The sequence below is a fragment of the Bombyx mori genome, chromosome 10 (assembly GCF_030269925.1).
Source record: "Bombyx mori chromosome 10, ASM3026992v2".
Classification (NCBI taxonomy): Eukaryota; Metazoa; Arthropoda; class Insecta; order Lepidoptera; family Bombycidae; genus Bombyx; species Bombyx mori.
This window is the reverse complement of record NC_085116.1, coordinates 13723768-13751582: the sequence shown is the minus strand read 5'-3', so window position 1 is coordinate 13751582 and position 27815 is coordinate 13723768. Positions and strand designations below refer to the sequence as shown.

Genomic DNA, 27815 nt, shown 5'->3' with positions numbered 1-27815 from the left:
TTCTAGTCGGTGCTGGATTCTTTTAAATAAAGTGTATTATTTATCTATGTCGTGATTGGAAGCGCGCCTGTCAGGCGAAGCGCATGTTGCTGTGATGGCTCTTTTTCACAATTTTGTAAATTCTTCATTTTTATGATAACAACGTGTTCAGTGTCCTTTCTGGTGTAAAATAATTTTAATTTGTATTTATGCGTTTACTTAAAATGGCCAATCAATCTCAGAAAATCGTTTACAAGCTGGTTCTTACTGGAGGTGAGTGAATTATTACAGCTACCTAGGCATTTACGTCACTGTTTTGCAGTAAAATAGCGTTTAATTTAACATTATTTGATTACTTGTGGTGTGAATGTAACTGGTAATTAAATTTCATTCAGTTAATATTACTTAAAACACGTGGAGTTAATTTGGTTATTTGAGTACGCTGTGTTCATAGGACCCTGCGGCGGCAAAACAACGGGACAGTCACGTTTAAGTACCTTCTTCGAGAACCTAGGATGGAAGGTGAGCATCCTACATTTATATAAATTGAGTTTTAATTTTGTGCTTTGAAAATCTATTATCACGTTATTTTGATCGTAAAATGTACATGAAAGAATTGATAAAGCCAAAACCTAAGAAAATCTCTTGTCCTCACAATGATTTGTAATTTATATAAAATTGCTGTTTGGTTTCTCCTCTTGGAGATCCAGTAAGACATGGTTCCACATTGTGTTTATTTCCAGGTGTTCCGGGTGCCGGAAACGGCTACCGTCCTTCTCAGGTACGAAGTGTTACCTACAAAACGACATAGTATATGTCACTTTATAAGGATTTTTTGCCGATTTTATTTTATTTTTTAAAATTTTGTCACAATAAAATATAAATAAAAAAAGTTACTAAGTTTATAGAAATTAGCATTTTATTAAAATAATCACAGTATATTCTTATAATCAATTGCAAATTGTTTTAGTAAATGTTATTAACAATGGTTCCATTAAATTCGTTTAAAACTTGATTTACTCTTTTAGAATAATTTTGTTGACTCAAATATATAAATAAATTGATATGTTGATATTAATTTAATAAGTGCAATAAAATTTGAAATACGAAGCTTTAGATAAATTTATTAATTGGCAATTAACAGTAAAATGATACAGAAGTGGTAACCTTTCGTTTTCTTTACAGCGGAGGCATAAAGTTTGCAGACCTCAGTCCTGAAGAAGGTGAGTGGGAACAAAATTATTTAATTATATTTTACAGTAGTTTTTTAGGCTAAGTTCTGAGACAACCAAATGTTAAGTGTTTACTGAAATCCATAGTATACTTGAAAAATTATAATTTAATATTGGCTCAAGTTAATATAAATTAAAATATATACTTTTGGTGCAGTTAATAAATATATGTTAAATGTTTAACTAATCCCAGCATATATTTTGTGAATTATAAAACCTGCTATGACAAGAATAGTAGTTTTCACCAAGCTGTCAGCACATTAGTTTAAGTTGGCAAGATACAAACTGTGTTTTCACATGCTAATATTTATTTATTATTTTCATATTGGCTAACTCTTGCCAATTGTGATTTTTACATCTTACATGTTTCAAAGGCCATATGATAAATAATGAAAGTAATAATATACACTATTATGTAATATCAGCTGTTTGCAGAAATAATAAGATACAAATGTAGTTAAAATGTATGCAATGCAAAAGTCTGCTTTCAACTCAAACAAAAGAGACTTTGTAGTTGGTTACCCAGCATTAATATAAAATAAGCCTGATTAAAAAAAAAACTGTTCAGTCTGCACCAGTAGTTTACTAATAACCTAGGTCAAAGAGGTTACTTCTAGACAAACTATCGAGACTATTTTGTCGATGATCATGCCCTCAGTCCTTCAAAGTACATACATTTTATAATAATGTATATTATACTAAACTGTACTGAACTTTAACCAATAAATAAATATTTACTAGACTTATACTATTAGCATAATTTGAAAATAATATGATTTGAATATTTCGATTTAAAAGTTTTATATTATACAAATAAGTGAGTTAATTTTGTGAGTTAATTGTTCACATATTAATTATTTTGTTGATCAGAGAAGTAAATATTGTGTGTTTTTTTTATTGTTGTAAAACTGTTGTTCTTTTCAAAAATGATTTCCATACTGAATTTGAATAATTTTTAAGGAGAGGATTTCTGGCTGGCTCTTGAAATGCGGCTTAAATTGAGTGCTTGTTGTTTCAAAACATGGTGTCAAAGTAATGTAATTCGCATCGAGAATATCTGTCCCTTCCACCATGGGACGCCGAATGATTGTCGTTGTTACTAAGAGTACAAGGACACTACGGTAGAAATCTGCTTTTTTAGAACCGCGAAGTCTTACCAGCAAGGCAACTCGCTAGGTCAGAAATGCGTCAATCAACGCCCGTCGGAAAGCTTACTTAACCTTATGAAATACAATAATAATTTTTTTAAACCTGTACGAAACAAAGACGGGTTAGAGATTTTGCATAAAAACGAGATTTAAAAAAAACACTCAATATCCGTGATGACAAAGGGGTCTTCCGGGTTTTTCACATTGTCGCGCTAAAACTGCGTTTTCAATTGGATGAATGAAACCAATTAAAATGCATCATATTTGGGATGTAGAGTAGTTGTTGTTAGCGTGTTTATTTTTTTCGCGGTAAAACTCTTGCAAACGTAAATTAACCTCTACAGTTGACAATACAATGTGCAATTTGAAAAGGGAATCTTGTTCGTTTAAGCATCTTAGTCATCTTAGAATTAGTTATTATTATTATCCGAAGACGTAAATGCATCTGACGTTTCGCACGTGAGGTAGGTCGAGTGTGCATATTGCCAACACCTTAATTGCAATTTTATTTTGGGCAAAGAAAAAAATCCATTGTTCATATTATGTCATAGTAAAAATGAGCTAATTTGAGCATAATATACTTAATAAAATTATGGTTTTACTAAAATAAAAAAAACATCGGGGATTACTTGATAATGTCAAAGTATTTTCTTATCAAAACGCGCCGTCTCACTGTTTGCTAACTCCGTATTGTCCAATTGACAGCTGATTACATTATCTCAAAAATAATCGCGTTAATATAAACAAAACACGTGCTCGGAATTGCCGAATTTATAAACATAGATAACCTCTTGAATAAAAAAGATCCCAGATTGATTAAATTTCAGTGGGTAGAAGTACAATTCGAGGAAAGAAATTATTTTACGTCTGCCATTCCATTTTTAAAATAAGGTTTATGTTTTTCTTGTGTGTACTTTATCGTGTTGTGTAGACGCGTCATCGATGAGGCTGCCAAAACGCTCAGAGCAGTGTTATTAAGTCCATTATAAAACGGTCTGACGTATTTGTATGCTCATTAAAAATTTAAAACCGATTTAATAGTATTGATTATGTAACGCTGCTACGTATTTGATTGCGGTCACGTATTTATTTTATTTGAGTCGTCTATTATCAAAGGCGGCAATCTGTGCATTTGGACAAAAAAAAATTATTGATATGTCAATACAGATTTATTTGAATATAATCGTCTCCTTCAAAGAATACGGTTCAAAACCTGCATTAAATAAAGGTTAATAGTTATCCTGTTATTTATCTAAGATGTCGTTCCGAAGAGTTTTGTGACTGCCAATGGAATACAAAGTCAATAATTTGTTTTTCTGATTTACCAATCATTGTCCAAAAGTTAGATTGCCGCCTTTGATAATAGTCGACTCATTTGAAGTAAAGTATTGTTATTGTTTATTTTCTATCGGCAGTATTTTGTTGTTTTGCTATATTTGAAATTTTCGAATTGTTTTTTGTTTACGGCTAGTCTATACTAATATATAAATCTACAGTGGTTTTAATGGATGTTCCGTTATAACTGCTGAACCATGCATCCGATTGACTTGAAACTTGGTATCCATGTAGAAAATACATGTACTTAATGGATAGGCTAATATTTATACGAGTGTTGGACTCTCTACACCAGTTGGGAGGGCGTTAATGATGAGAATCTTTGTGGGGGTGAGAAATAATAATGCTAATTTTAAACGCCCAGCGAAGCGGGCCGGTACAGCTATATAGTCTTTTATAATACGGCATTTGTGTTCATTATCTAACTCAAACATAATACATAAAAATAGCTCTTAACAAGATACATGAGGTACATGTGCGAGATAATATGGGGCTTCATTTTTCCTAACACGTGGCTCGTTGTGTATATTATTGGCTCAGAATATTGTTCACGGTCACGTTCACGGCTCAACAGATATTTAACCTTTTGACGTACTATATCGTTTTACGAAATCCTTACAAATTCATTTCAAAATATAACTTATCAACGTTTTAAGTGACGTAAATCTAGAGGGCCTCTTTATTCGTTAAATAATACGTATGTGTATGCGAGTGTACGTATTTCAGATACATAATACACTGATATGAATCTACATACAATTGAAGTTTTATCTGTAGAACTGAACGTAATATCAATAATAATCTTGAAACTTCCCAAAATTCGTATTTTATGTCACTAAATGAATTTTTTTACTGATTTTAGTCAACATGAGACCGCGACTTAGCTACGTACTATTAAAATCTAAGCTACTTATAACTTTGTCTAATCGATTATAAATAACGGTAAAATGAATAGAAACCACATTAAAGGATATCGTATTATTAAGGACATTCAACCGAGTAGATAGGTTTTTCAGGTCGTTACCTCGCCCTAGATCAACTGCAAAATCAAGTGACTCGATTATAAACTACTTTTACGGTTATTTTATCGGTATATCCGATAAACTGTCTTGGAAAACGATAAGTGTACCTATAGGTAGGCGCAATTGAAACTCCGTAATTGTGAACCATTATCCGGAAATCGACACTTTAGAATCATTCCAATTTTAAATTTGATTACTGGGAGTATTGTCCCAGCTCTTCCTGGAAGTCCGCCAGTCGCTTCTAGTTTGAACTCGGTGACCCGGTTTGTGAAGCCCGGCATGTGGCTTCGTTGATGTAGACGACTAGCATACGGGTGGCTTCTGTTTTTTTTCCTACCTAAGCTGGTGGTCTAGAGACCATATCAGCGTCTCCGGGCTAGTAGGTGAGCTCCCGGGGCTCAAACTTGGCGTTGTTGCCAACACTCTCCCTAGCAAGAAACGCGACCCACTGAGAAGATCCGGCGAGAAACTCGCCGAGCCCTTTGTCACCACCAATTTAGCACTTACCTAGTGTTCGTTTCTTTATAGTGACCATTTCTGTAACTCTACTGGACTCCTTCTTGCTGGTGGCAAATTTTTAAGACAAAAACGTAATTTTATATTTAAAAAAAACTGTTAACAGCTAAAACAGGCTACCTGCTTGTTCAATAATAGAAAACAAAATACGGATACCTACTAAAGTTATTTTCACTTAACAATATGTCGACGTGATGTTCGATGTTCATCTTTTGTGTCAAATTTCTCTCCGAACAGGAAATAATACTTTATCGCATGAAAGGTTCAGTATTTTAACACTTTAACACTAGATAATGTCTATTAAATGATTTTTAACCTATTTCATGATCAGTGTGGTTTATTTCAAATAAAAACAAATATATAATACAAATTATTCAACAAAAATAAACTATGAGTTGTCGGTCTTCAGATGTTAGGCGCGTGAAAAATCGAGGCGTATAAACAGGATAAAAGTTGATTCAATATAAAAAAAAATCAAGGTTATAACGTAGACAATAAGCTTAAAATGTAAAATATAAATGCATATCCTTTATTCGATACGACCTACGAGTATTTGATTACTTGTAGGATACTTAACAACTTAATAAGAAATTGCCTTTCGTTTTGTGCTAGTAAAATAAATAAATTAGAAGAAATTGCGCATATAATGTGAAACGCTGACGAATAAAACAAAATTATAATAGGTATATAAATTTATCATCACACAAGCTACTTATCTGAGACTATATCTGTTAGCATACTTCAGAAGTAATGTGGAAATGTTACCTAGACGTATTGATGGCGTATTTCATATTGTCTTTGTAAACGTCCACGTTTTATTTACTAGCTTCGTAATTCTAATTTCCTAAGAAGCATAAAATACTTTTTAGTGTTTATGCTAACTATTAAAGTAGCATAAGTTTTGCATAAATTCGTATTCGCGTATAGTAATATCATTTAAATCCATTTTTTTTTTTTTTTGCTTAGTTGAGTGGACGAGCTCACAGCCCACCTGGTGTTAAGTGGTTACTGGAGCCCATAGACATCCACAACGTAAATGCGCCACCCACCTTGAGATATAAGTTCTAAGGTCTCAAGTATAGTTACGCTAAGCACAAAGGAACTTCAGCCAATATTTAAAAACGGCTAGGAAGTTGTATCGTGAAAAAACAAACTAGACCTTTTACTAATTTTTACAACTATATCCAATATCTCGCACGTACAAAAAACTATCATCGAAATCTTATTCAAAAATACAGAGGTTAGTGACATAGTTTATGTTGAAATGAAACCACCAGACAAGGTCAAGCCATTGTAATAATAGAAAATGTTCATCGATCGATTTCGTTAATTGATACCAAACTCAATGACAAGTTGATATCTTAACATAACATTGAATTTCACTGTTGACCTCGAACCAGTTTCCTACGTGATGTTTTAAAATCTGTTTTTTTTTTATTGGCCGTTCCCATTTCTTGGGCAAGAGAACAATTCCGAACAATTCTAATTTTGTAAACAAACAAATAAATAGATTTCTCTTCTAATGTTGAGATTACACAGCATAATTATATGTTGAAAGTAAAGTTCTGATCGAGTTATTGTAGTCTTGTTTTAATTAAATTTATGGAAATGTCTTTCTTTGAGTTAGCCGAATGTCCGATAAGTTTGACGAAACTTGTCCAATGGAATGAAGTCGTTTTTCCCCCTTCCTAATCGTTGGTAGCCTAAGGGGCTATTCCAACCACATGCGGACGGGTAAGTGAGCTCATGCTAGCAAGAGCAGTGCTTTGCTGAATTTATCATCGGATCAGAATCGCGACCCACTAAGAAGTCTGGCGAGAAAGTCGGTGGGTTGTATCTATTCGTTAGATTGCATATCGAAGTCTGCTTCATATTCGACGAGCACGGTAACCGGTGCTTGGAGAGCTTAAAAACACCGATGGGGGATCCGGAGGATCCGATAAGGTGTGCTTAGGACGACCTATGTAATTAGAGGCGGTCACGATAAGAGTTATCGTGCCGCGCCACTCTTTCGAAGAAGCGTTCTGACGCTGTCCTCAAATACTTACGTATCGATTCTAATTGGAGGTCGTCGTGAAGATCTACATTCCTCACATACCACGGTGCCCCGACGGCTATTCTGCAGAAACGGGGTTGGTTGCAATAGTTGCAAAACCGCGGCCGTTGTACAAGCTTACGGTAATATCTCTGGTGAGTTACATTATCGCCATCATCTATCATGTTGTGGCTATCCGTATATTCAAATTTGTTCCGTCACCACGAGCTAAATTGATTTGGTATCTTTAATCTACGCATCAAGTTAATCGTTAATGTTTGATATGATAATAGCAATATTTTGCTAGTCCGATCAATAAAGCATTTGTTTATTGGCGAGTGTACACGAACAGCCGATCTCCGGCTGTTACCGGAGCTTATTAACATCACATGACTGCCTGAAATGACTCTGTTGAATTTCCAGTCAAGGCACGGAGGTATTTCTTTAATTCAAGAAAATGATTTGATTTTAATTAGTTATTCGGTTATTTTTAGTGCGTTTCTATTATTGATCTACCTAATAGTCTACTATTATATGTTGCGCAGTTGTTAGACGTACAGTTTGGTAAATTGCCAGTAACCGTGTTTGACTACACAAGAGTCCAGATTATTTTAAGAATAACGAACCGATATATTCTCAGTTTCTTAAAAAAAAATAACACACGTTGCTTTTTTTACTGGTGGTAGGACCTCTTGTGAGTCCGCGCGGGTAGGTACCACCACCCTGCCTATTTCTGCCGTGAAGCAGTAATGCGTTTCGGTTTGAAGGGTGGGGCAGCCGTTGTAATTATACTTGAGACATTAGAACTTTTTCTCAAGGTGTGTGGCGCATTTACGTTGTAGATGTCTATGGGCTCCAGTGACCACCTTAACACCAGGTGGGCTGTGAGCTCGTCCACCCATATAAGCAATAAAAAAAAATTCAACATAGACGGTTTGTATTTTTGAAATTCACGTGAAAGCAGTCGTCGAGACGGTCGTTGAAATGGAATCTCTCTAACGTTTACGTCACTGAAGGCGTGTTGGGGAATGTCCGCATTTTAACGTTGCCAACTATAAGCATCGTAAAAGCTCACGTGAGCGCGTCCGTTTTTATAGTTTGAATTATTTGCGAATCGGTAGGCAGCGGCTTGGCTCTGCCCCGGGCATTGCTGAAGTCCATGGGCGACGGTAACCACTCACCATCAGGTGGGCCGTATGCTCGTCTGCCTACAAGGGCTATAAAAAAAAAAACTGAACTGACACAAATTATCAAGAATAGAAAAAATATTGCTGAAATTCGTTATCCATTTATTTGGGTCAAATTAATAAAATAAATGTCAAAGATCGCTTTTTTTATTTACGAGAGACTACACAGATAAATCGGCGCCGATAGACTTGCCGACGGGTCGCTTCGGCGACGGTATTAAAGACTACGATTTTTGTCAACAACAAAAAAAACCAAAGGTCGGTCGTTCGATACGGAAAACGTTCTTAATTGCAATAAATATATATGTACTTCAATATTATTATAACACGATACTATATCGCCAAAGATATACGCTGACAACTCTGTACTGTAAAAAGCTATTTATTGATAAAAAATTCAAGTTTCATGTCGGCTAGAATGCAAATTGTATCGTTATCATTACCATTAACTGTACCTTCTTTAAATTCTGTCGTTTTATGTTATTATCACGCGATCAGTTACTACCAAGCACCGGAGAAATTACGTTCGATTTTTTATTATTCATAAATTTGATAGGTACGTTAATATTATTCATTATTAGTATTTATCGATATCCCGACCGCATTTAATGTTACACAATGTCATTGATACCGTCTGAATTACCGAAACTGAATTTTTAGTACTATTGATAAATATTCGTTCTTCTATACAATAAATATAAACCAATTTCAACTGGTTAAAACCAAATTTTATTCAGTAAGAATTTAATTAACTTCACCTTGTCAATAATTCCCTGTTTACTTATTATCTTTGTGTCTTAAACCTCAACGATTTCAATATCTTTTTTCTTTCGTTTGCGAATTGTTCGGTGTTTTTCATTGAAGAAGCCGTTAATTAGATTTCTTCGTCGGGAATGTTCTATCCATTGAACTGGCAAAGTTGTCGTACTTCCGCACTTGCGACATTCGTCAAGTACACTTTAAATCAAGTCACAATTTAACATCCTTCCGTATATTTGTCAATATTATTGTGAAGATTTTTATTAATGATGCAAGCTCTTACAAACTCTTTCACAAATTCAATACACGTAATTGTTATCATAAAATAATTTTAAAATAAAGTTCTTGTTCGTTCGTTTATTTCTCAATGCCACGTAAATTGTCTACCGTCTACACAGCTGCTGTTTGTAGACACAAATAACAATGTATTGTTTCTAAAACTATTTTTATTATTGAAGGTGTACAGACGAATTCGCAGCCTAATGTTGCTATCGATCAATCGGCTTTCGTAGCTCATAGCCAGAGCTAGAGTGCCGCCGTAAACCCTGAGTTAAAAGACCGATATTATCTCTGTAACAACAGCATTGGAATAACGTTTAATCCACCCTTCAAATCAATGGAACTCATGAATGCTTGGTGACTGCAATAGGTAACACATAGGTACCGATCAACGTGGGCTCGAAACATGCCTTAACGAAGATTAGTAATGGTGGGAATTAGGGACATGTCTCTTATTTTCCTTGCAAATAATAGTCTAGTCAAGCCCGGGTCGCAAACCCGTATCTTTTCGCTAACAGGCGGCTAGTCTATCATTGCAAAATTTTGATGGAATATAATATCTGGATAAGTATTTGTAAAGATCTTATTATGCATATTCTGATTATGTTAGCTTAGAACCTATTCTATACTATAATATATTATATATATTATCTATACTAATATTATAAAGAGGAAATATTTGTTTGTTTGTTTGTTTCGAATAGGCTCCGAAACTACTGGACCGATTTGAAAAAATCTTTTTCCATTAGAAGCCGACATTGTCCCTGATGAACATAGGCTACTTTTTTATATATTTTTTTTAATTTTATTTTTTTGGTTTCATGTGTGTTTTAATGTTTCCGAAGCGAAGTGAGGGCGGGTCGCTAGTTGGAAAATAAAACGCGGCTGTTTTGTATTTGACGTGATACCACCAGAGGGGCGACCTTCAAGATCAAAAATATCAATCGGACTTGGTCTTCTTCGCGTAAACTCGCTCGCGTTGAATGTTTAGTCTATAGGTATTGTGTTACATTGAAATAAGCAAACAATACGCTGTTGCTATACTGGTATAAATGGGACTCAAGTGTTGTAAAACGACACTCGTTTGATTGTGTTATTCACATTTCATAATTACTGTCTAAGCGGTGGTCCGGTAACCGGAATCCCCCGGAAGCCTGGACCGTCTCGAGATCGTTGACTCGTCAATAACATTAGCTTCAAGTATGTCCAACAACCTCAGAACGACGACGCCAGTTTTCCTTGTAATTGACGACAAACGTCGTCACGGTTTTGGCTCTCGTTGTGAATTCATCGCACGCTTTGTTAGATTGTCTTTTATTTATAAGATTTGCCGAAATTAAAATTCATTTAACGTCGCTTTCGTAGCATGGGGCTTTAAAGTGATAATTTGAAATGTGAAATTTTTGAAAGGGCGCGTAATTTTCATATCAATGAATACTGAAACATCTATCTATCTATATATATATAAAAATGAATTGCTGTTCGTTAATCTCGCTAGAACTCGAGAACGGCTGGACCGATTTGGCTAATTTTGGTCTTGAATTATTTGTGAAAGTCCAGAGAAGGTTTAAAAGGTGCATAAATATGAATTATATAAAAACAAATAATTTTGTTTTTCCTTTGATGTGTCCCCCGTTGGACGAATTCCTCTTGTTTGTTTTAAGTTTATTTAATACAAAAGTTTAGGTCTTTTATTTATCGATTGAGGCACTACGAACTCTGCCGGGTCAGCTAGTATAAACTAAAAATTGTCAATTTATTTACTATTTTATCCTCTACTGGTTAACAGATTTTCTTTTTATTATTATTATGAAGTTCATTGTTAACAAAAACATTATTTGGAAATGGACAGTTTTTTTTGCGATATGAATAACAAAATAAAATAGAAAATGAAACACATAGAATGAATCTAAATCTTGAGTTATAAGGGTTATGGTTGAATTTTGATCATTGGGCGAACACTAGTCTCTTTAAATATGTAAAGTGGGCTGGTGGTGGTATTCACGTTGTGATGCCTATGGGAATCAGATGTAAAGTAATGTATGCGGATGGGCCCAGAGCCCCTGAGCCATCTATCTAATAAATAAAAATGTAAACATATTTTCAAATATCTGAGTACCTTATAATTACGATCTTTTTGGAATGGAACGTCTCGTGATTTCAAAGTAAATTTTTAAGGTTGAATTTTAGCGTAAAGCTTAGACGAAACCTTTCAGTCGTATAGATAGCTGCCTATCACTCTCACTTCTGACACGTATAAATAATTACAAGCCACACGGGCTTTTCTTTAGGGTACCGTAGCCAAATTGCGAAAATATTATTTTAAGTCCGTATGCTATACATATTTTATAGTCTGAAATTATTGGCACCATATGTACGAGTTTCAAGATAGGTATACAATGGCGTGTTGAATAAATCGAATGAGTTATCAAAGAGAAATTGATGCACACGGTCCGATTGTTGTATCAATTGGTTTCAAACTCAGGCTGGTGTGTTAAATGTTTTCAACTATAAAATGGGAAATTATGGACAGTTTTCATATTGCTGAACTTAAAATTATCCCAAAAGATTCGTTTTACAGGGCACGTTTATTAAGCTAAGTTTGTACTTTTGAAGGTAAGGTATTTTCGGACACGCACCACGGTAGGCAGCGGCTTGGCTCTGCCCCTGGCATTCATGACGTCCATGAGCGACGGTAACCACTCACCATCAGGTGGGCCGTATGCTCGTCTGCCTACACGGCAATAAAAAATAATAATAATAATAATATTATAAACTCATTTATAAATTTTGAATTTTAATCGTGTTCCACAGTGCGTCGTCAAACACGTCCTTGTTTATTTAATTATTAATTCCAAAACTGACTGAAACTAGTACAATTACCAGTACCTATTAAAGTAACCGGCTAATACTTCACACGACCAGTCTGTACGTTTCACACATGACTGCCGTGACAAATTTTCATTTTCAACTATGTTTAATGACAATAATATGTGCGTAATGAGCTCTTTTCCGATTCTTGGCACATCACAATCACATATTAAACGTTTAATGTCCAGAAATGCTTTTAAATTAATTGCGCTGCCAAATTTATTTCTTTATTTAATTTTTATTAGATTATATTCGGGGAAAAAAATAAGGATAATTGTGTAACGATTAAAAGTTCGTATCGCTTCCTACTGGTTAACAGTAGATCATGCTAGCTTCGTCACGATTTTCTGACTCGACCATTTTATTGTCATTGTTGAAAAGTAGCTTGTTGGAATACACTGGAATCATTTGACATTTAATACGGTATTTGAAAACTCATTTTATTTGAATCACTGTAATAATGATAATTTTATTAAATCTCTATAATAGTGATTCATTAGGATGAGTTGTGAAATGTATCTGCTAATATCGTGTCGCTTTTGATCATGTTTAGTGCCTATATTATTTTCTGAAACGAATAAAACTTTTGGTTCATTTTTGGCGAAAGAGATAAGAAATAACGAATCGTATTTATTATACCCTTATCCCTTTTTATAAAATACTGTAGGATTTTAGATTCGTTTTACAAAAATCAAGTAAGACTATAAAACCGAATGTTGAAAAACCATGTTAAACCAAAGTCAAATGTTTAAATCCATTTCAATAGTTGTACGAACGTCTGTTATTGCATTTTTACGTATAGGCAAAGTGATAGCTTATTAAGCATATTAAATTTGCTAAGTTACAAACTACATCCGTCCGTGCGGGTAGGTACCACCACCCAACCTATTTCTGCCGTGAAGTAGTAATGCGTTTCGGTTTGAAGGGTGGTCAGCCGTTGTAACTATACTGAGACCTTAGAACTTATATCTCAAGGTGGGTGGTGCATTTACGTCGTAGATGTCTATGGGCTCCAGTAACCACTTAACACCAGGTGGGCTGTGAGCTCGTCCAACCATCTAAGCAAGATAAAAAAAACATCGACAAAATGTGTTTTAGTATGTTGATTAGCCGTAAATGATCTTAATTATCATTGTTGCTTTTATTACGTGCGAAACACGGGCGCATCGAATCATAGATTCAATCAAAACAATGTGTCTTTGTTCGATTTTATTACAATATAATAAAGCGTCGGTAATAGATAAACCGCTCAACGTATACATCGATAACGAATGTCATTATGCCGTGGATAAAACCTCAAAGCATACACCGCTCTTTCTAAACGTGTATAGAGGAGAAATTTTAGCCGTTTCCCAAGTCTAAGCGGAAAAAACTAGTCTAAATTAAACTAAAATATAATTAATTCCCTAAACCCACCCTTAAATACATTAGGATAGAAAATAATTAAAACTTGATTGAACACTCGATGTGTTGTTCTTACGTTTTCCATGAATGTATAAATTGACCGGAAATGACGATCGTTTGTATTGTTGCAGCCTCGAAATTCCAAGAGAACCTATTGAAAACGATGATACAGATTGAGAACACGTTCTTCGAACTCGGCAGAACTAGTCAGAGGAATTGTCTGATAATCTGCGATCGAGGAGCCATGGACGCTAGTGCATGTAAGTTTATTTATCTATGTATTTTTTTTTATTTTATTAATTAGATGTGTGGACGAGCTCACAGCCCACCTGGTATTAAGTGGTTACTGGAGCCCATAGACATCAACAACGTAAACTTTCTTACTGGTGGTAGGACCTCTTGTGAGTCCGCACGGGTAGGTACCACCGCCCCGCCTATTTCTGCCGTGAAGCAGTAATGCGTTTCGGCTTGAAGGGTGGGGCAGCCGTTGTGACTATACTGAGACCTTAGAACTATATTTCAAGGTGTGTGGCGCATTTACGTTGTAGATGTCTATGGGCTCCAGTAACCACTTAACACCAGGTGGGCTGTGAGCTCGTCCACACATCTAAGCAATAAAAAAAATAAAAAAAGCGCCACACACCTTGAGACAAAAGTTCTAAGGTCTCAGTATAATATATCCATCCCTATTAATGCACCAGGTGTATGACAATGAATAAATGAATCTTTGTACGATTTTTGAGTACATTGCGCACAAAAACGTAATGAAACTTGAAAATTGCGTTCTCTGTGTGTTCAAATTTAAAAAAATTATTTTGAATTTTTTATCAATCTCAGTATCGTTGATTTTATAAATCAACTAGCTGTACTCGCCCGCTTCGCTGGGCATGTAAAAGTAACATTATTATTTATTGTTATTATTATTAGGGAGTCCAACACTCATAAAAATATTAGCCTATCCATTAAGTACATGTGTTTTCTACATGGATACCAAGTTTCAAATCAATCGGATGCATGGTTCAGTAGTTATAACGGAATAACCGTAAAACCACTGTAGATTATATTAGTATAGATTAGTAGATTGTACAGAGAAGATCCTTATTTAAACGTGCAGATTTCGCAAAAGGCTAGTTTCTACACATGGTTAAGTTAATATAATGTCGTTACAATTTTAGTTTAGGCTATTTTAAAAGCATTTAATTCTTTTGAAATAGAGCGTCACTAAAGGGCGGTTCAGGTCTTCCTTCGGTCAAATTTTAAAGGTTATTGACCGTTTAATTGACTGTTGTGACATAAGTAAAACTTCAAAACAATAACTAAGTTTTACTATTCGATATCGATCGCTCTGAATACATTGTTTGACTTTGTAATTATTAAATACTAGCGACCCGCCCTCGCTTCGCTTCGGAAACATTAAAACAAACATGAAACAAAAAAAAAAAATTAAAAAATATAAAAAAAAGTAGCCTATGTTCATCAGGGACAATGTCGGCTTCTAATGGAAAAATAATTTTTCAAATCGGTCCAGTAGTTTCGGAGCCTATTCGAAACAAACAAACAAACAAATCTTTCCTCTTTATAATATTATATTATAGTATAGATAAAGATTAAAACTCGTTCATGACAATTAATATCAAATTAATATATGTTGCGTAATATAATTCTGTAACGCCGAGCTCGAAGCGTGAATGCCTTAGCCCACTGAGTTTCTCGCCGGATCTTCTCAGTGGGTCGCGTTTTCGATCCGGTGGTAAGATTCTGTGAAGCACTGCTCTTGCTAGGGTCAGTGTTAGCAACGCTCCCGGTTTGAGCCCTGTGAGCTTACCTACACGTCAAGGAGAAGCTGAAATAGGCTATCAGCATAGGTAGGGAAAAAAAATGAATGCCGCTACGTACATTGAGACATCATGAGGTCGAGCTTGACTATCATAGCTACTATCTAATGAGCCGATATTAAAAAAAATATGTAAATATAAGAAAGAACATGTTTTGCAAATAAATTTGTACTTGCGCTACCTAAATGTTTGCAATTTACACGCTCACGGCCAACGTTAATTTCGTATGAAAATAAACAACGCCTAGCTCCACTATAATATAACATTGTAAGTTTTCGATGGTCACAACAATTTTGTTTAATAGATTTGTGAATTCCCGATTTAGATGCATCCGAAAATATTAAAATAACTGTACCTATAATAATTAATCTCGTCTCTCGATTTACGAATACACAAAGTATATAACAAAAACGATTGATATTAAATTAGGTTATATTCATTTTCTGATATCTCCAATTATTTATTGTTGAAATAACCGAATCAAAGGTTTACCTTATCAAGCTTTGAAAGAGATAATTGCGATTACAATGTTTTGTTACAGTTATATCGAAGGAGAAATGGGAGGCGATACTCGCATCTAACAACTGGAATAATGTCGAACTACGCGACAACAGATACAACCACATCATGCATATGGTATCCGCTGCTAACGGAGCTGAAGACTTCTATTCCACGGAGGTAAGATTATTACAGAGCCAATAGAGAGAGACTGTGTTCTTGTCCTAATAGTAATTTAACCCATAGACACACAGCCCACTGAGTTTCACGCCGGATCTTCTCAGTGGGTCGCGTTTCCGATCCGGTGGTAGATTCTGCGAAGCTCTGCTCTTGCTAGGGTCAGTGTTAGCAACACTTCGGTTTGAGCCCCGTGAGCTCACCTACACACGTTAGGGTGAAGCTGAAGTAGCATCTCAAGCCTATCATCATCATCATAATCATCAGCGTTTATCTGCCCACTGCTGGACATAGGCCTTCCCCAATGCATTCCACAGAAAAGAAAAAAAAAGGAATTTTAACGCGCGATATATTCCTAGTTACGCTACGCTGTAGATCGATATTGGGATATAACCAAGGCGTAATAAAAAATAAAACATTTACGACATATTCAAGATGATGAATGAACTCGCTTGGTATTTGGCGATCTGTTATAAGACCGCATAGACAACACAACAAAACCTCCTGGTTTATTTACCTACTACTTACTCCATGTACTGATCCATCATGGTCAGTACATATATCGTAGTGGAACACTCTCCTTATCTTCCTACCTAACTTTAATGATGGATAGGTCGCCCGACGATGCCATACGCTATCATAACCACGTTTGCACGCGTTTTGTAACTTATACATTTGAAAATTGGAATTTTGTATGTGGTTTCATTACATCGTTTCAAAAGTTAAAAGACATTTCATTAACAATTTGCATATTATCTTTGTTGGAACCGTGGAAACACAGATAAGTGGAAATAAACAGACCTGTTCGTAAAACGTGTGTACCAATGAAAATTTCCACCAAGCATATAAATTGCAAATACACCATTGTACAAATTATTGTGCAGACGTGTCAAGTTCTATATAACAATTTGTAATAATCTTTGGCATGCGATACATGAGTATGAAAAACAGGTAAATTAGCGCGATTTAAGTGATCATACGACTAATATTTTAACATATTTAAAGTACTAGATGATGACGGTTTTTTTTTTTGATAACGCCATCTTGTTTTGTTTTTAAAGCGGTTAGTTGCCCTCAATTAAGAAAAATAGTATTATTATTCGCCAATAGATGTCGGGAAGAGTTGATTATTGAAAACACGAATAAAACAACATTTTCTGAAAATAAATCGTAGCTAGATCGATTTATCGCCCCCGAAATCCTCTGTATACTAAATTTTATGAAAATCGTTGGAGCCGTTTCCGAGATTCAGATTATATATACAAGAATTGCTCGTTTAAAGGTACAATTTGTACAAGTAACCTAATAATAATAATAATAATGGCAGCGAGAAACAGCGCAAATTGAAAAGACGTGACTTGATGACGTCAAATTAACATTACACTATATACATTTGCCCATGTATTACCACCTGTCATCAAAGAGATTTAAAAATGATATAAAAATAAAAAGTGCTTACATAATAAGTGCGTACCTATTTAATTTTAAATCTTGATACACCATCTTCACCATGAAATAAAACTATGTGTTGTAGTATTTGTGTTATATTTGCTCGTAAGGATATTTTATTCAATGTAACAAATTCTTATTAAGTTAAGGACCTTTTTCTACTTCTGAAATTGGGTTTTTGTTTCCAAACATTTCATAAAACTTTATTATACTTATGAACACGTGACATAGTTTCATTTTAGAACTGACCTTTATCTAAGTCACCTTAACACGTCATAACATAAGCATACAAAATAATACTGCGTGGCTTAGATAATATTTTAAACTTATAAAGACTACTCTTTTTATAGGACTTAAATAAAATGACATTGGCAATCTTGAAGCATCTGGTGACGTCCCAAGTGCATACACATTAAAATCTATATTAATATGTTATAATCACTGTATTGGATATAATAATAGAATCGTTTTTATCACCTGACATCGAGGTTTTAGCGACAAGTCTCTAATGTCTGTTTGTCGTAAGAAGAGTTTTTGGTATGTCGAGAAGCGTGCATTCAGTCTGATATCTAATTGCGAGCTGGTAATCTTAAACATTGTAAGGTATCATTGTGAGCTCTACACCTGTCAACATTTATTTAAGCCAACATCCACAGTAATATTATGGCCTACAGGTGACGGCTGCCTCGTGATGACGAGGTCACGTTTGCAGAGATTATAGTTGTTACGTTTTCTGAAGTATATTAGATTGCAGCCATCATTGTATGATTAGAATTCTTTCAAGCAAAAATAAAGATAAACCTAGTGGTTCGTCTGTAGTAAAAAAAAATCTTAATGCATGAATTTTTTTATTACTTTCATACGTAATGTTGGATTTAATTTAGATGTTAACAATTTAATAAATCATATTATAACGATGTTTATAGTAAACTCTAAACCCGTCCGCTTCGCTGGGCAATTAAAATTAACATTATTATTTCTTACCCCCACAAATATTCTCATGATTAACGCCCCCGCAACTGGTGCAGGGAGTCCAACACTCATATAAATATTAGCCTTTCCATTAAGTACATGCATTTTCTACATGGATACCAAGTTATAAGTCAATCGGATGCATAATTCCAGTAGTTATAACGGAACATCCGTAAAAACTACTGTAGATTAATATATTCATTAGTATAGTACCTATAGATGTACTTGTTTCAATTTTTCTATACTCTTGTAGAGGGTCGATCATACGGCGTCTGATGGTGACTGCCTATTTTCGGTGAAGCAGTAATATGTTTTTGTTTCATTTGAAACCGAACACAAAATAGGGTCTTATTATCCATGATTCGTTCATTTAACATTTGAATAATGTTCTACTTTTAATGTTCATCAACACGGATATAAAATAACACTTCAATTTCCTCATTGACTGTAAAGTGTTTTCAATGGAAGCTAAAAAGTGCACAAAAGTAATTGCGATGGTCTGAAATGTAATGAATGCCTTTTTATATTGCTTACCTACTTTTTTTCACGTGTGACAATTGATCTCAATCAGTGAAAAGCACTGACTAACCAAGACTTCGATTCATTTTGAAACTTGGTACAAACAAGGGATCAATTGAAGATTAGCGTTAATTTCACTTATAAATTGTTCATACTCAAATTTGTTAGACTCAACTGTTTTGAATAAGATTATTCAAACATGTTTTAAGTACGTGTTTCACTTGACGGAACAACACAAAAAAAGTAAAAAATATGTTTCGCCGTATTATAGAAATAAATAATCATGCAGTGTCTATCGGCTCTGGTAGAAATGTAACAAAAAGGTGGGTCGTAAATTTGTTCAACCATCTATGTAATAAATAACACTAACTTATGTCGTTGACAATTTAACTAGTAATGTAGGTAATTAACATTAATGATGTTAACACAAAAGCAATATCGGTATCATTATACATTCATTGTTTGCTTTGGTCTCGTGTCAAGTTAAATAAAAAAAAAAAATATTATACATAATTCGTGCCGAACATATCTTTGTTCGTATTTATCTTTCATTCGATAACCCCCTATAAAACGTTTACGACTATAGATTTCGTGACTCCATCGTATTTCCTGTTTTATTGAAACTCGATCAAATTACTGCTGAAATTTGATTTATGCGACAAATCGTCTTCTCGCATTAAAACTGTATAATCTCAAAACTTACTAATTTTACAGGAGAGTGTTTTAAAGGTTTAACATGTAATAATTTTATTATTAATCATCTTTGTAACATTTATTTTTAATTTTTTACCAGTTACATTATCTGTTTTTTAAAGTAGGTAGATAAAATTATGTACTAGTTTTGTTAATAGTAATCAAAATATAGGTCAACTAAAAAAAAAACTAAAACTAAACTACGCTCTTTTGATAGTATTTATGAGAAAAATACAGGTTACTGGTGGTAGGACCTCTTGTGAGTCCGCACGGGTAGGTACCACCACCTCGCCTATTTCTGCCGTGAAGCAGTAATGCGTTTCGGTTTGAAGGGTGGGGTAGCCGTTGTAACTAAACTGAGACCTTAGAACTTATATCTCAAGGTGGGTGGCGCATTTACGTCGTAGATGTCTATGGGCTCCAGTAACCACTTAACACCAGGTGGGCTGTGAGCTCGTCCACTCATCTAAGCAACAAAAAAAAAAAGGTGATACCAAATGTTTGCGCATATTCAATTTCGAATATTTTTGGAAATTGTACACTTTTAATGCGAAAAGGCGAAATATTCACCAGGGCTGCACGTGATATCAAAAGATATGAATGTGAATGGTAATGAATCAATCGCGTTAACGATTTTTACAGTGTCATCTCTCGGTAGATTTCTCCTTTGTTCACTGCGATAATAGTAGTATTATTTCTTATCACTATTGTTTACACGTTTGCTAATTCAATTCGCCATATCTTTGCAATTCAGTGTGAGCAAGTGAGAACTTGGTTCTATACTGTTATGCAGCAAAAATACAGAACTGAAAATAATATAGGTAGACACTAGACAGATAAAACAAAACTTATCAAAGTTTGTAGAACATGGCACACGATCATTGCAAAAGTAATGTGTCAAAACGTAGACGAATGCGAGATAAAAATAATACATCATGTTAATGATATGTGTTGAAGATTTATGTGATCGATAATTCTATTATTAAAATTATTTCCTCTTGTTCTTTGTAGAATTGAAGGACGATCTGTAGACATTATCATTTAAGCAAGATGTATGTATGTTCACGAATTTGTCATGTGAGATATTTTTTTCAGCCGATAAGAATTGACTTTTTGACCTATCTATAGAATTGTGTAAAAAAACTATTCGAATGCGTATCAATTCACAAACTATTCATGGAACTCTTTTTAATAATATTTGTCTGACATTATTACATCTAATCAATTTTTAATAACCTCGTACGATAATATGATATTTTTCAATTTAGAAATTATTTTGCTGGTGGTAGGACCTCTTGTGAGTCTGCGCGGGTAGAGGTACCACCGCCCTGCCTATTTCTGCCGTGAAGCAGTAATGCGTTTCGGTCTGAAGGGTAGGGCACCCGTAGTAACTATACTGAGATTTTAGAACTTATATCTCAACGTGGGTGGCGCATTTACGTTGAAGATGTCTATGGGCTCCAGTAACCAGTTAACATCAGGTGGGCTGTGAGCTCGTCCACCCATCTAAGCAATAAAAAAAATTTCTATTAACGAATTATTATTGTTGTATTGTGGTCAGGATCATGCTTGCCGATCTGAAGGAGTGGAACTCGCCAGAGAGCTGGACTACAAGGCGGCCGCCGCTTGGATCGGTCACCCGTACTTCGACGTGATCGACAATTCGACAGATTTCGATAAAAAGATGAATCGTTTGATCGCGTGCGTCTGCCAGAAGATCGGCATCGATACCGGCGACCGGCTCAACGTCAACTCGAAGAAGCGCAAGTTCCTCATCAAGGCGCCTCTCGCTCCCGACTCGGAGTTCCCGCCCTTCCAAGACTTCGACGTCGTTCACAACTACCTGCAGAGCGATTTGCGGAAAGCACAAGTCCGGCTACGTAAACGCGGACAGAAGGGACACTGGTCGTACATACACACGTTAAGGAAGTTCCACCCCACCAACGGACAGTCCGTCGAGGTCCGCACGCAACTGACGCACCGAGATTATTTGAATCTGTTGCCGCAGCGCGATGACGCTCATCTGACCATCTTCAAGAAGCGTCGTTGTTTCATCTACAACAACCAGTACTATCAGTTGGACATTTACAGGCAACCGACGCATCCCAGGTAACAAACACACTTTTACATATAACAGACTTCAAAAACTTAAAAATTGAAAGGCATGTCGTCTTCTCGCATTATAACTGTATTATAATCTCAAAACTTACTAATTTTACAGTAGAGTGTTTTAAAGGTTTAACATGTGATATTTTTAATATTAATCATCTTTACAGCATTTATTTTTTATTTTTTACCAGTTACATTATCTGTCTTTTAAAGTAATATAAAATTATGTATTAATTTTGTTAATAGTAGTGAAAATATAGGTAAATAAAAAAATAAAACTAAATTACGCTCTTTTGAGAGTATTTATGAGAAAAATACTGGTGATACCAAATGATTTCGCATATTGACTAAATTTCAAATATTTTTGGAAATTGTACACTTTTAATGCGAAAAGACGATGTGTGGATGTAGGGGTCAAGTACAACTTTTTAAGATTTTTGAGTTTTTACATTGAATGAAGGTGTTATGTGCCTATAAACTAGGAGTGGGTAATATCGGTTTTGCCGCGTATCGAATCGTATCTATATATCGAGGATCAATATCGGATATTGAATCTATATATTTTCTGAATCTATATATTGATGGATGCTAGTAGATTTTCTCGATTCATGATATTTGAGATTTGAAACGATACGCTGATATAATATCGTAGTAGATATAGATTTAAGTCAACGTTATACGGTTGGTTTTCTGATATCAATTTATAATATGATCTTAAAGTAATAAAAAGAACATGAAAATAAAAATATCAAAAAAACTTTCCTTCATGCTTTTACCAGGCTTAGGACTGGCTACATTATTTTCAGTTTTTAGTATTTTGTCTTAATTTAAAATTACTAAATATACCAAAAGAGTGTAGATTTCAAAAGTTTAATACAAACACGAGAAATAAACACAATTATTTGGATTCAACTAAAAATAGAAAAATGTGTACTTTAAAAATCAAACACAAAAAACTTTTAAGTATTTATAAACACTTGTCCAAAAATTCTAGTTCAAGGTCAAAGCGCGTGAAATTAAATTCAACGATGCAAATAGGCTATACTGCATTCAAGTTAGGGTCGAAAGTTGAAACTTCTTTCCTTAATTGTATCCTGCTGATACGCTAAGAATAATCTACAGACATATGGACTTAAATATAAGGTTTACAATTGTATGGATAATGCCTGTTTCTGTTTCATTCATCACATGATATCCCTATCGTGCGCTCTCACTCTGGCCGATTCGATACGAACCAAACGAATATTGCTGATATTAACGAATCGGTACGATATGCCGATGCGCATCACATCGAGCAATATCGTGTATCGGCTGATATCGAAATATAGATTTCGATTCACGAATCGGTCCGATGTGGCGATGCGCATCACATCGAGCAATATCGTGTATCGGCTGATATCGATATATAGATTTCGTGCGGGGCGATATCGGAATCAACGATATTGCTGCGATATATAGATATTGAATCTATATACGATTTATATCACCCACTCCTACTATAAACCATATTAGATCTTAGAACTCTAGAATTAAAGGCTATTTTTAGAAATTGCATGTGATGGAGTTATGGACAAAGAAAAAGTACCAAGTAACAAAACTTTGTAGCCCGCTTTCTCAAAATTAACAAATTGTATCACAACCCCTCCATCCACTCATGTCTTCAATTATCTGTTCTTAAATTCACGTAAGTATCATTATATCCTTCTAGATGTCGCGGTTTGGTTCTCCTAGAAACCTACAGCGCTGCTTACGATCAGACCATTTTGCTGGCTTCATTACCCAAGTTTCTGACCATTGAGAAAGAAGTCACCGGAGATCCAGCATATTCAATGTACAATCTGTCATTGAAAGAAGATTGGAAGACCTCGAAAAGGTACTACGCTGGCACTGAGTGCAATGGTAAGATATAGCCATAAATAATACTGTTGCTGTCATTAGTAGCAATGATTTGATAGAAGGAAGCGTCACGATAAATCTTAAAAGTGGCGTATCGCAAAGTTAGCGAATAGTACCTATTGGTTGGCTATCTCTGAAATTATTAGCTAAAATATATGTTTTTACATTGCCCGCAAATTATATTTAAAAAAAAATTGGGTGACGCGCAGAAAATATTGTTTCGGTAATCGCTGCGAGATAGTCTTTCCCGTTTCATTGCCTTTCAAGAGACATCACTGTACCAAAACTACATTTACAGTTAGTTTTGTCTCCACTACTTGGTCTATTATTGCACTTGTATCAAATCATTGCTTCTCTGGTTTTGTGCTCTTATAGATTTCAATTAATTTCTGATCTTTTTATAAAATCCAATGTGGTTTTATTGAAAATTTTGCATGGATGTTATGTGAACATTTGGCGTAATTGTGTTTGATTATAGTTTAGACACCTTTTTTTTTAGTTTATTATTACATAATATTATCATTTAGTCATTCGTATATTCGATGTCTAGTGTATTCGTTTGTATCCCTATTTGTCAGTTTTCGGTGTTTTGCACAGTATTAGTGTACTTTAGCTATTTTAATTTAAAAAATATAATATATCCCGCACATATGTACTTGGGTATAATAAAGGAACGACGTAATTTTGCAGATTTCGAAACCAGTCCTACTGGGACATAAGTGCTCTGAATTGTTTCCCACTGACGGTTCTTCTAATATGGACTAAAACGTAATCGCAGAGAGATAGGATCGTAACGAACATTAAAGCGTAGGTTTTAAACGTAATTAACACGGTTGCGCCAATGTCGGGGGTCTCGTGGACGCGGTCTCATAGTGTTTTTCGTTCGTCAGGTCACACTAAGTTGACCAACGGTCATGGCAACGTCAAAATTTGCCATTCAAAGATGAACGGTCATAGTGAGGAGAAAATCGGGCTCGCCTGTGACAAAATCAACGGTTGCGAGAAATCTGAAGTCAGGAAAACCAACGGTCACCATCACGTCAACGGTCACGGCGTGAAAACCGATCGAAACGGTATCACGAGAAACGGTAACGCCCACACCAATGAACTGCAAGACATCAAACAAAGAATTGATCTCGGGTCGCCAAAGATTCAAAAGGTCGCCGTAAAGATTTAATGTGCGCGTAATTTATTCTTTTAGTTTTACCTATTATCTTATGAAATTCCACCATATAACTTTGAACTCACGAAATTAAATTATTATTTTGTAACTAAGAACGCTACTGAAATATATTTATTTTCGAAGCGTGTCGAATACCGCGTAATGCGCTTATCACGATGATAAACAATGATTTCATAATATCAATTATTTTCAATGCGAAAGCGACGTAATATATTTGAATACATGGAACATACAATGTTCATTTAAAATGGGACAGAAAATTAAATTTTAAACAAAAAAATTAATTGAATACAAAACTTGAAACACAAATCATATTATGTAAACAATGATTTCGTATTAAATATTTTCAATGTCAGAGTCAAACTGTAAACCATGTAATATATTGAATAAATGATAAAAAAATTTATTTAATTTTCAACCTGAGATAACAAATTTTAAAAGTATATATCAATAATGAATCGAATAAAAAACGTGTGAAATTGAAAACTATTATGCATAGAAAAAAAAAACTATTTTTGTAGTTAATCTTGAATTTATATATTATGTTTAATGAAATTATTTGTATATTGTTTGTGCCTTTGTATACTTGTATATTTGAAAACTTACTCATTGAAAAATCTTAAGTACTTAAATGAATTGCAAGAATATAATAATATTAATGAAATTCCTAAAAGTATTGTTGGAGTATGTTCAGAACATCGTAGTGTCTTATAGTTTTTAAATATACTATAGCATTTTATTAGTTTTAATTTCCTGTTCGGAATGTATTGCACTATTTATTAAGATCTTAATGCAAATACCAATGAATTTCACTTGTATAGATTGCAATAAAATTATTCAATGCTATGGAAGTAGAAAAAAAAAACTTAGTTTACTTTTTATGTGAATGGTCACTTAATTTAACGTTAGTGGCTTTTCAATTAATTTCATGTAGTTAAGAAAAACATTTGATTGAATTAGAAGAAAAAAAAGAAGATGGCTGTTACCTTTTTCTCGGTGTCGAAATTAGTGATGTACTTTGTTTTTAGAATGTATTTAAAAAGTTCGATTGATATATCCACATGCATCTGTTAGGATGTTATATGGCTGGTCTTTTAAGGCTTTTCCACGCTATGACGTCAATGGCTGTGGTATAGACGAGTGGAGATCTTTCGCTGTGCTTAAAAACTATTTGCTATACATGTAGACGAAAAGTTGAATTTTCGATGTCATTGCGCCAACAAACAGCGTCGCTACTGAAACGTTGGTCACCCAAAGATTTAATTGGCTTTAACGTGATGGGACATAAACAGTCCAGTGTGCTTAGTGCGAGTTTTTTAACTCGATAGCGTAAAAGTTAGCTCATATTTGTATGGAATGGGATTGTTTGCGTACTTTTGCCGCTAGGGGCGCTGTTCCAACTGCATACAAAATTGGGTTAACTTTTACGCTATCGAGAACGTTAAGAAACTCGCACTAAGCACACTGAAAGATGCACGTATAGCGACGGCTGGTGCATTGTGATTAAAAGTCTTTCGAATTTTGCATTGTTTCTCAATAAAGGAAAATGCATCGTCGGATATATTTTTTATTTCCTTGAAACCGTTTCCACATATCTTACTGGTACTCGTCTTACGTACGCCCTTTGAGATGATCCCTTCATCTCCTTTTTATCATCGCACCTCCCGCCATCGGAGCCGAGTTCATCCATATTATCTGGAACCGCTGGGTTCATCGACAGTGCGTTTCCAGAGGTCTTGTTTGCCATCCGGCTATGGAATGAGCTCCTCTGTACGGTTTTTCCCTAGCGCTGTGACATGTTCTTCTTCAAAAGAGGCTTGTGGAGAGTATTAAGCGGTAGGCAGCGGCTTGGCTCTGCCCCTGGCCTTGCTGGAGTCCATGGGCGACGATAACCACTCACCATCAGGTGGGCCGTATGTTCGTCTGCTTACAAGGGCAATAAATATAACAGATTTAAAAGTATTGGTTTAATGCAATATCATTAATCTTATTTGTCACAATGATTTCAAAATTACTGACGTAGCCTCATGTTTATGTGTAAGAACGTTTAAGTCTTATCAAGCGACAACAATGTCTGTGTTGAAATCCCGCAGGCAGGTAACATTTCTCTCTAATGTAATACGTACTAAACACGTATGTACTTATGAACAAGATGAAGATTAAGATGAAGAAATAGCATTGTGTAAAAAAACTCAAACTGGCAAAATATTGGTGATGGGGCGTATTGTAAACTCATCGTAGGTTATACCACCATGTTCATTTGAATGGAATAATCCAGTTACTACTTGACCACCCATCTATATAATAAAAAACAAATTCGCTTTTTTAATTAAGCGTCCTATCGGAGATAAAATACTAAAAGAGCAGGGGTCAGGTTGACGTCGATTCGCACATGCATATAGCCCCTCGCCACGAGTCTAGATGTAGTGTTAACCGCGGGAACTCCCTCCGTCAAAGATCGGACGTCGAGTGAGAGTGCAGGGCGGGAGTCGTTTGGTGGGTATACTTATGTTAATTGTAAATAATTTATTATTGAATTATTATAATAATATCCATGGGCCCGTAGACGGCTCCTAACATCTGCAGACCGTCAAGTCCCACAAACTGCGCATGCCCTATAGGGCAGACCTCGTATGAGTTTCGGCCGCCTGCCCGGAAAAACATCAAAAGCGCCAGATGACGGTCGATAAACTGTTAATATTTTTAAGATTACGCCT

At 34.9% G+C, this 27815-nt stretch overlaps 1 protein-coding gene across 3 annotated transcripts; it reads left to right on the top strand.

Annotated features, from left to right (window-relative positions):
* LOC101744916 (TRPL translocation defect protein 14) lies at window positions 1–26654 on the top strand. 3 transcript variants are annotated; one of them, XM_012697168.4, is made up of 9 exons: window positions 1–252; window positions 434–501; window positions 723–760; window positions 1165–1202; window positions 13899–14027; window positions 16144–16280; window positions 21472–22019; window positions 23728–23892; window positions 24806–26654. In XM_012697168.4, the coding sequence occupies exons 1-9, from the start codon at window positions 189–191 to the stop codon at window positions 24813–24815; spliced, it is 1197 nt and encodes a 398-aa protein (XP_012552622.1). In that variant the 5' UTR covers window positions 1–188; the 3' UTR covers window positions 24816–26654. The 3 variants fall into 3 exon arrangements, with proteins under 3 accessions (XP_012552622.1, XP_004921638.1, XP_004921639.1); XM_004921581.5 differs by having other exon boundaries at window positions 4–252; window positions 23728–23918; XM_004921582.5 differs by lacking the exon at window positions 723–760 and having other exon boundaries at window positions 28–252; window positions 23728–23918.
* Window positions 26655–27815: the final 1161 nt, after the last annotated feature.

Excerpts from the sequence above, each read along its gene's own strand:
- LOC101744916 (XM_004921581.5), top strand. The coding sequence starts at position 189 with ATGCGTTTACTTAAAATGGCCAATCAATCTCAGAAAATCGTTTACAAG. Across the intron at positions 14,028-16,143 it reads AGCCATGGACGCTAGTGCAT|TTATATCGAAGGAGAAATGG; the intron begins GTAAGTTTATTT and ends GTTTTGTTACAG. Across the intron at positions 23,919-24,805 it reads CGCTGGCACTGAGTGCAATG|GTCACACTAAGTTGACCAAC; the intron begins GTAAGATATAGC and ends TTCGTTCGTCAG.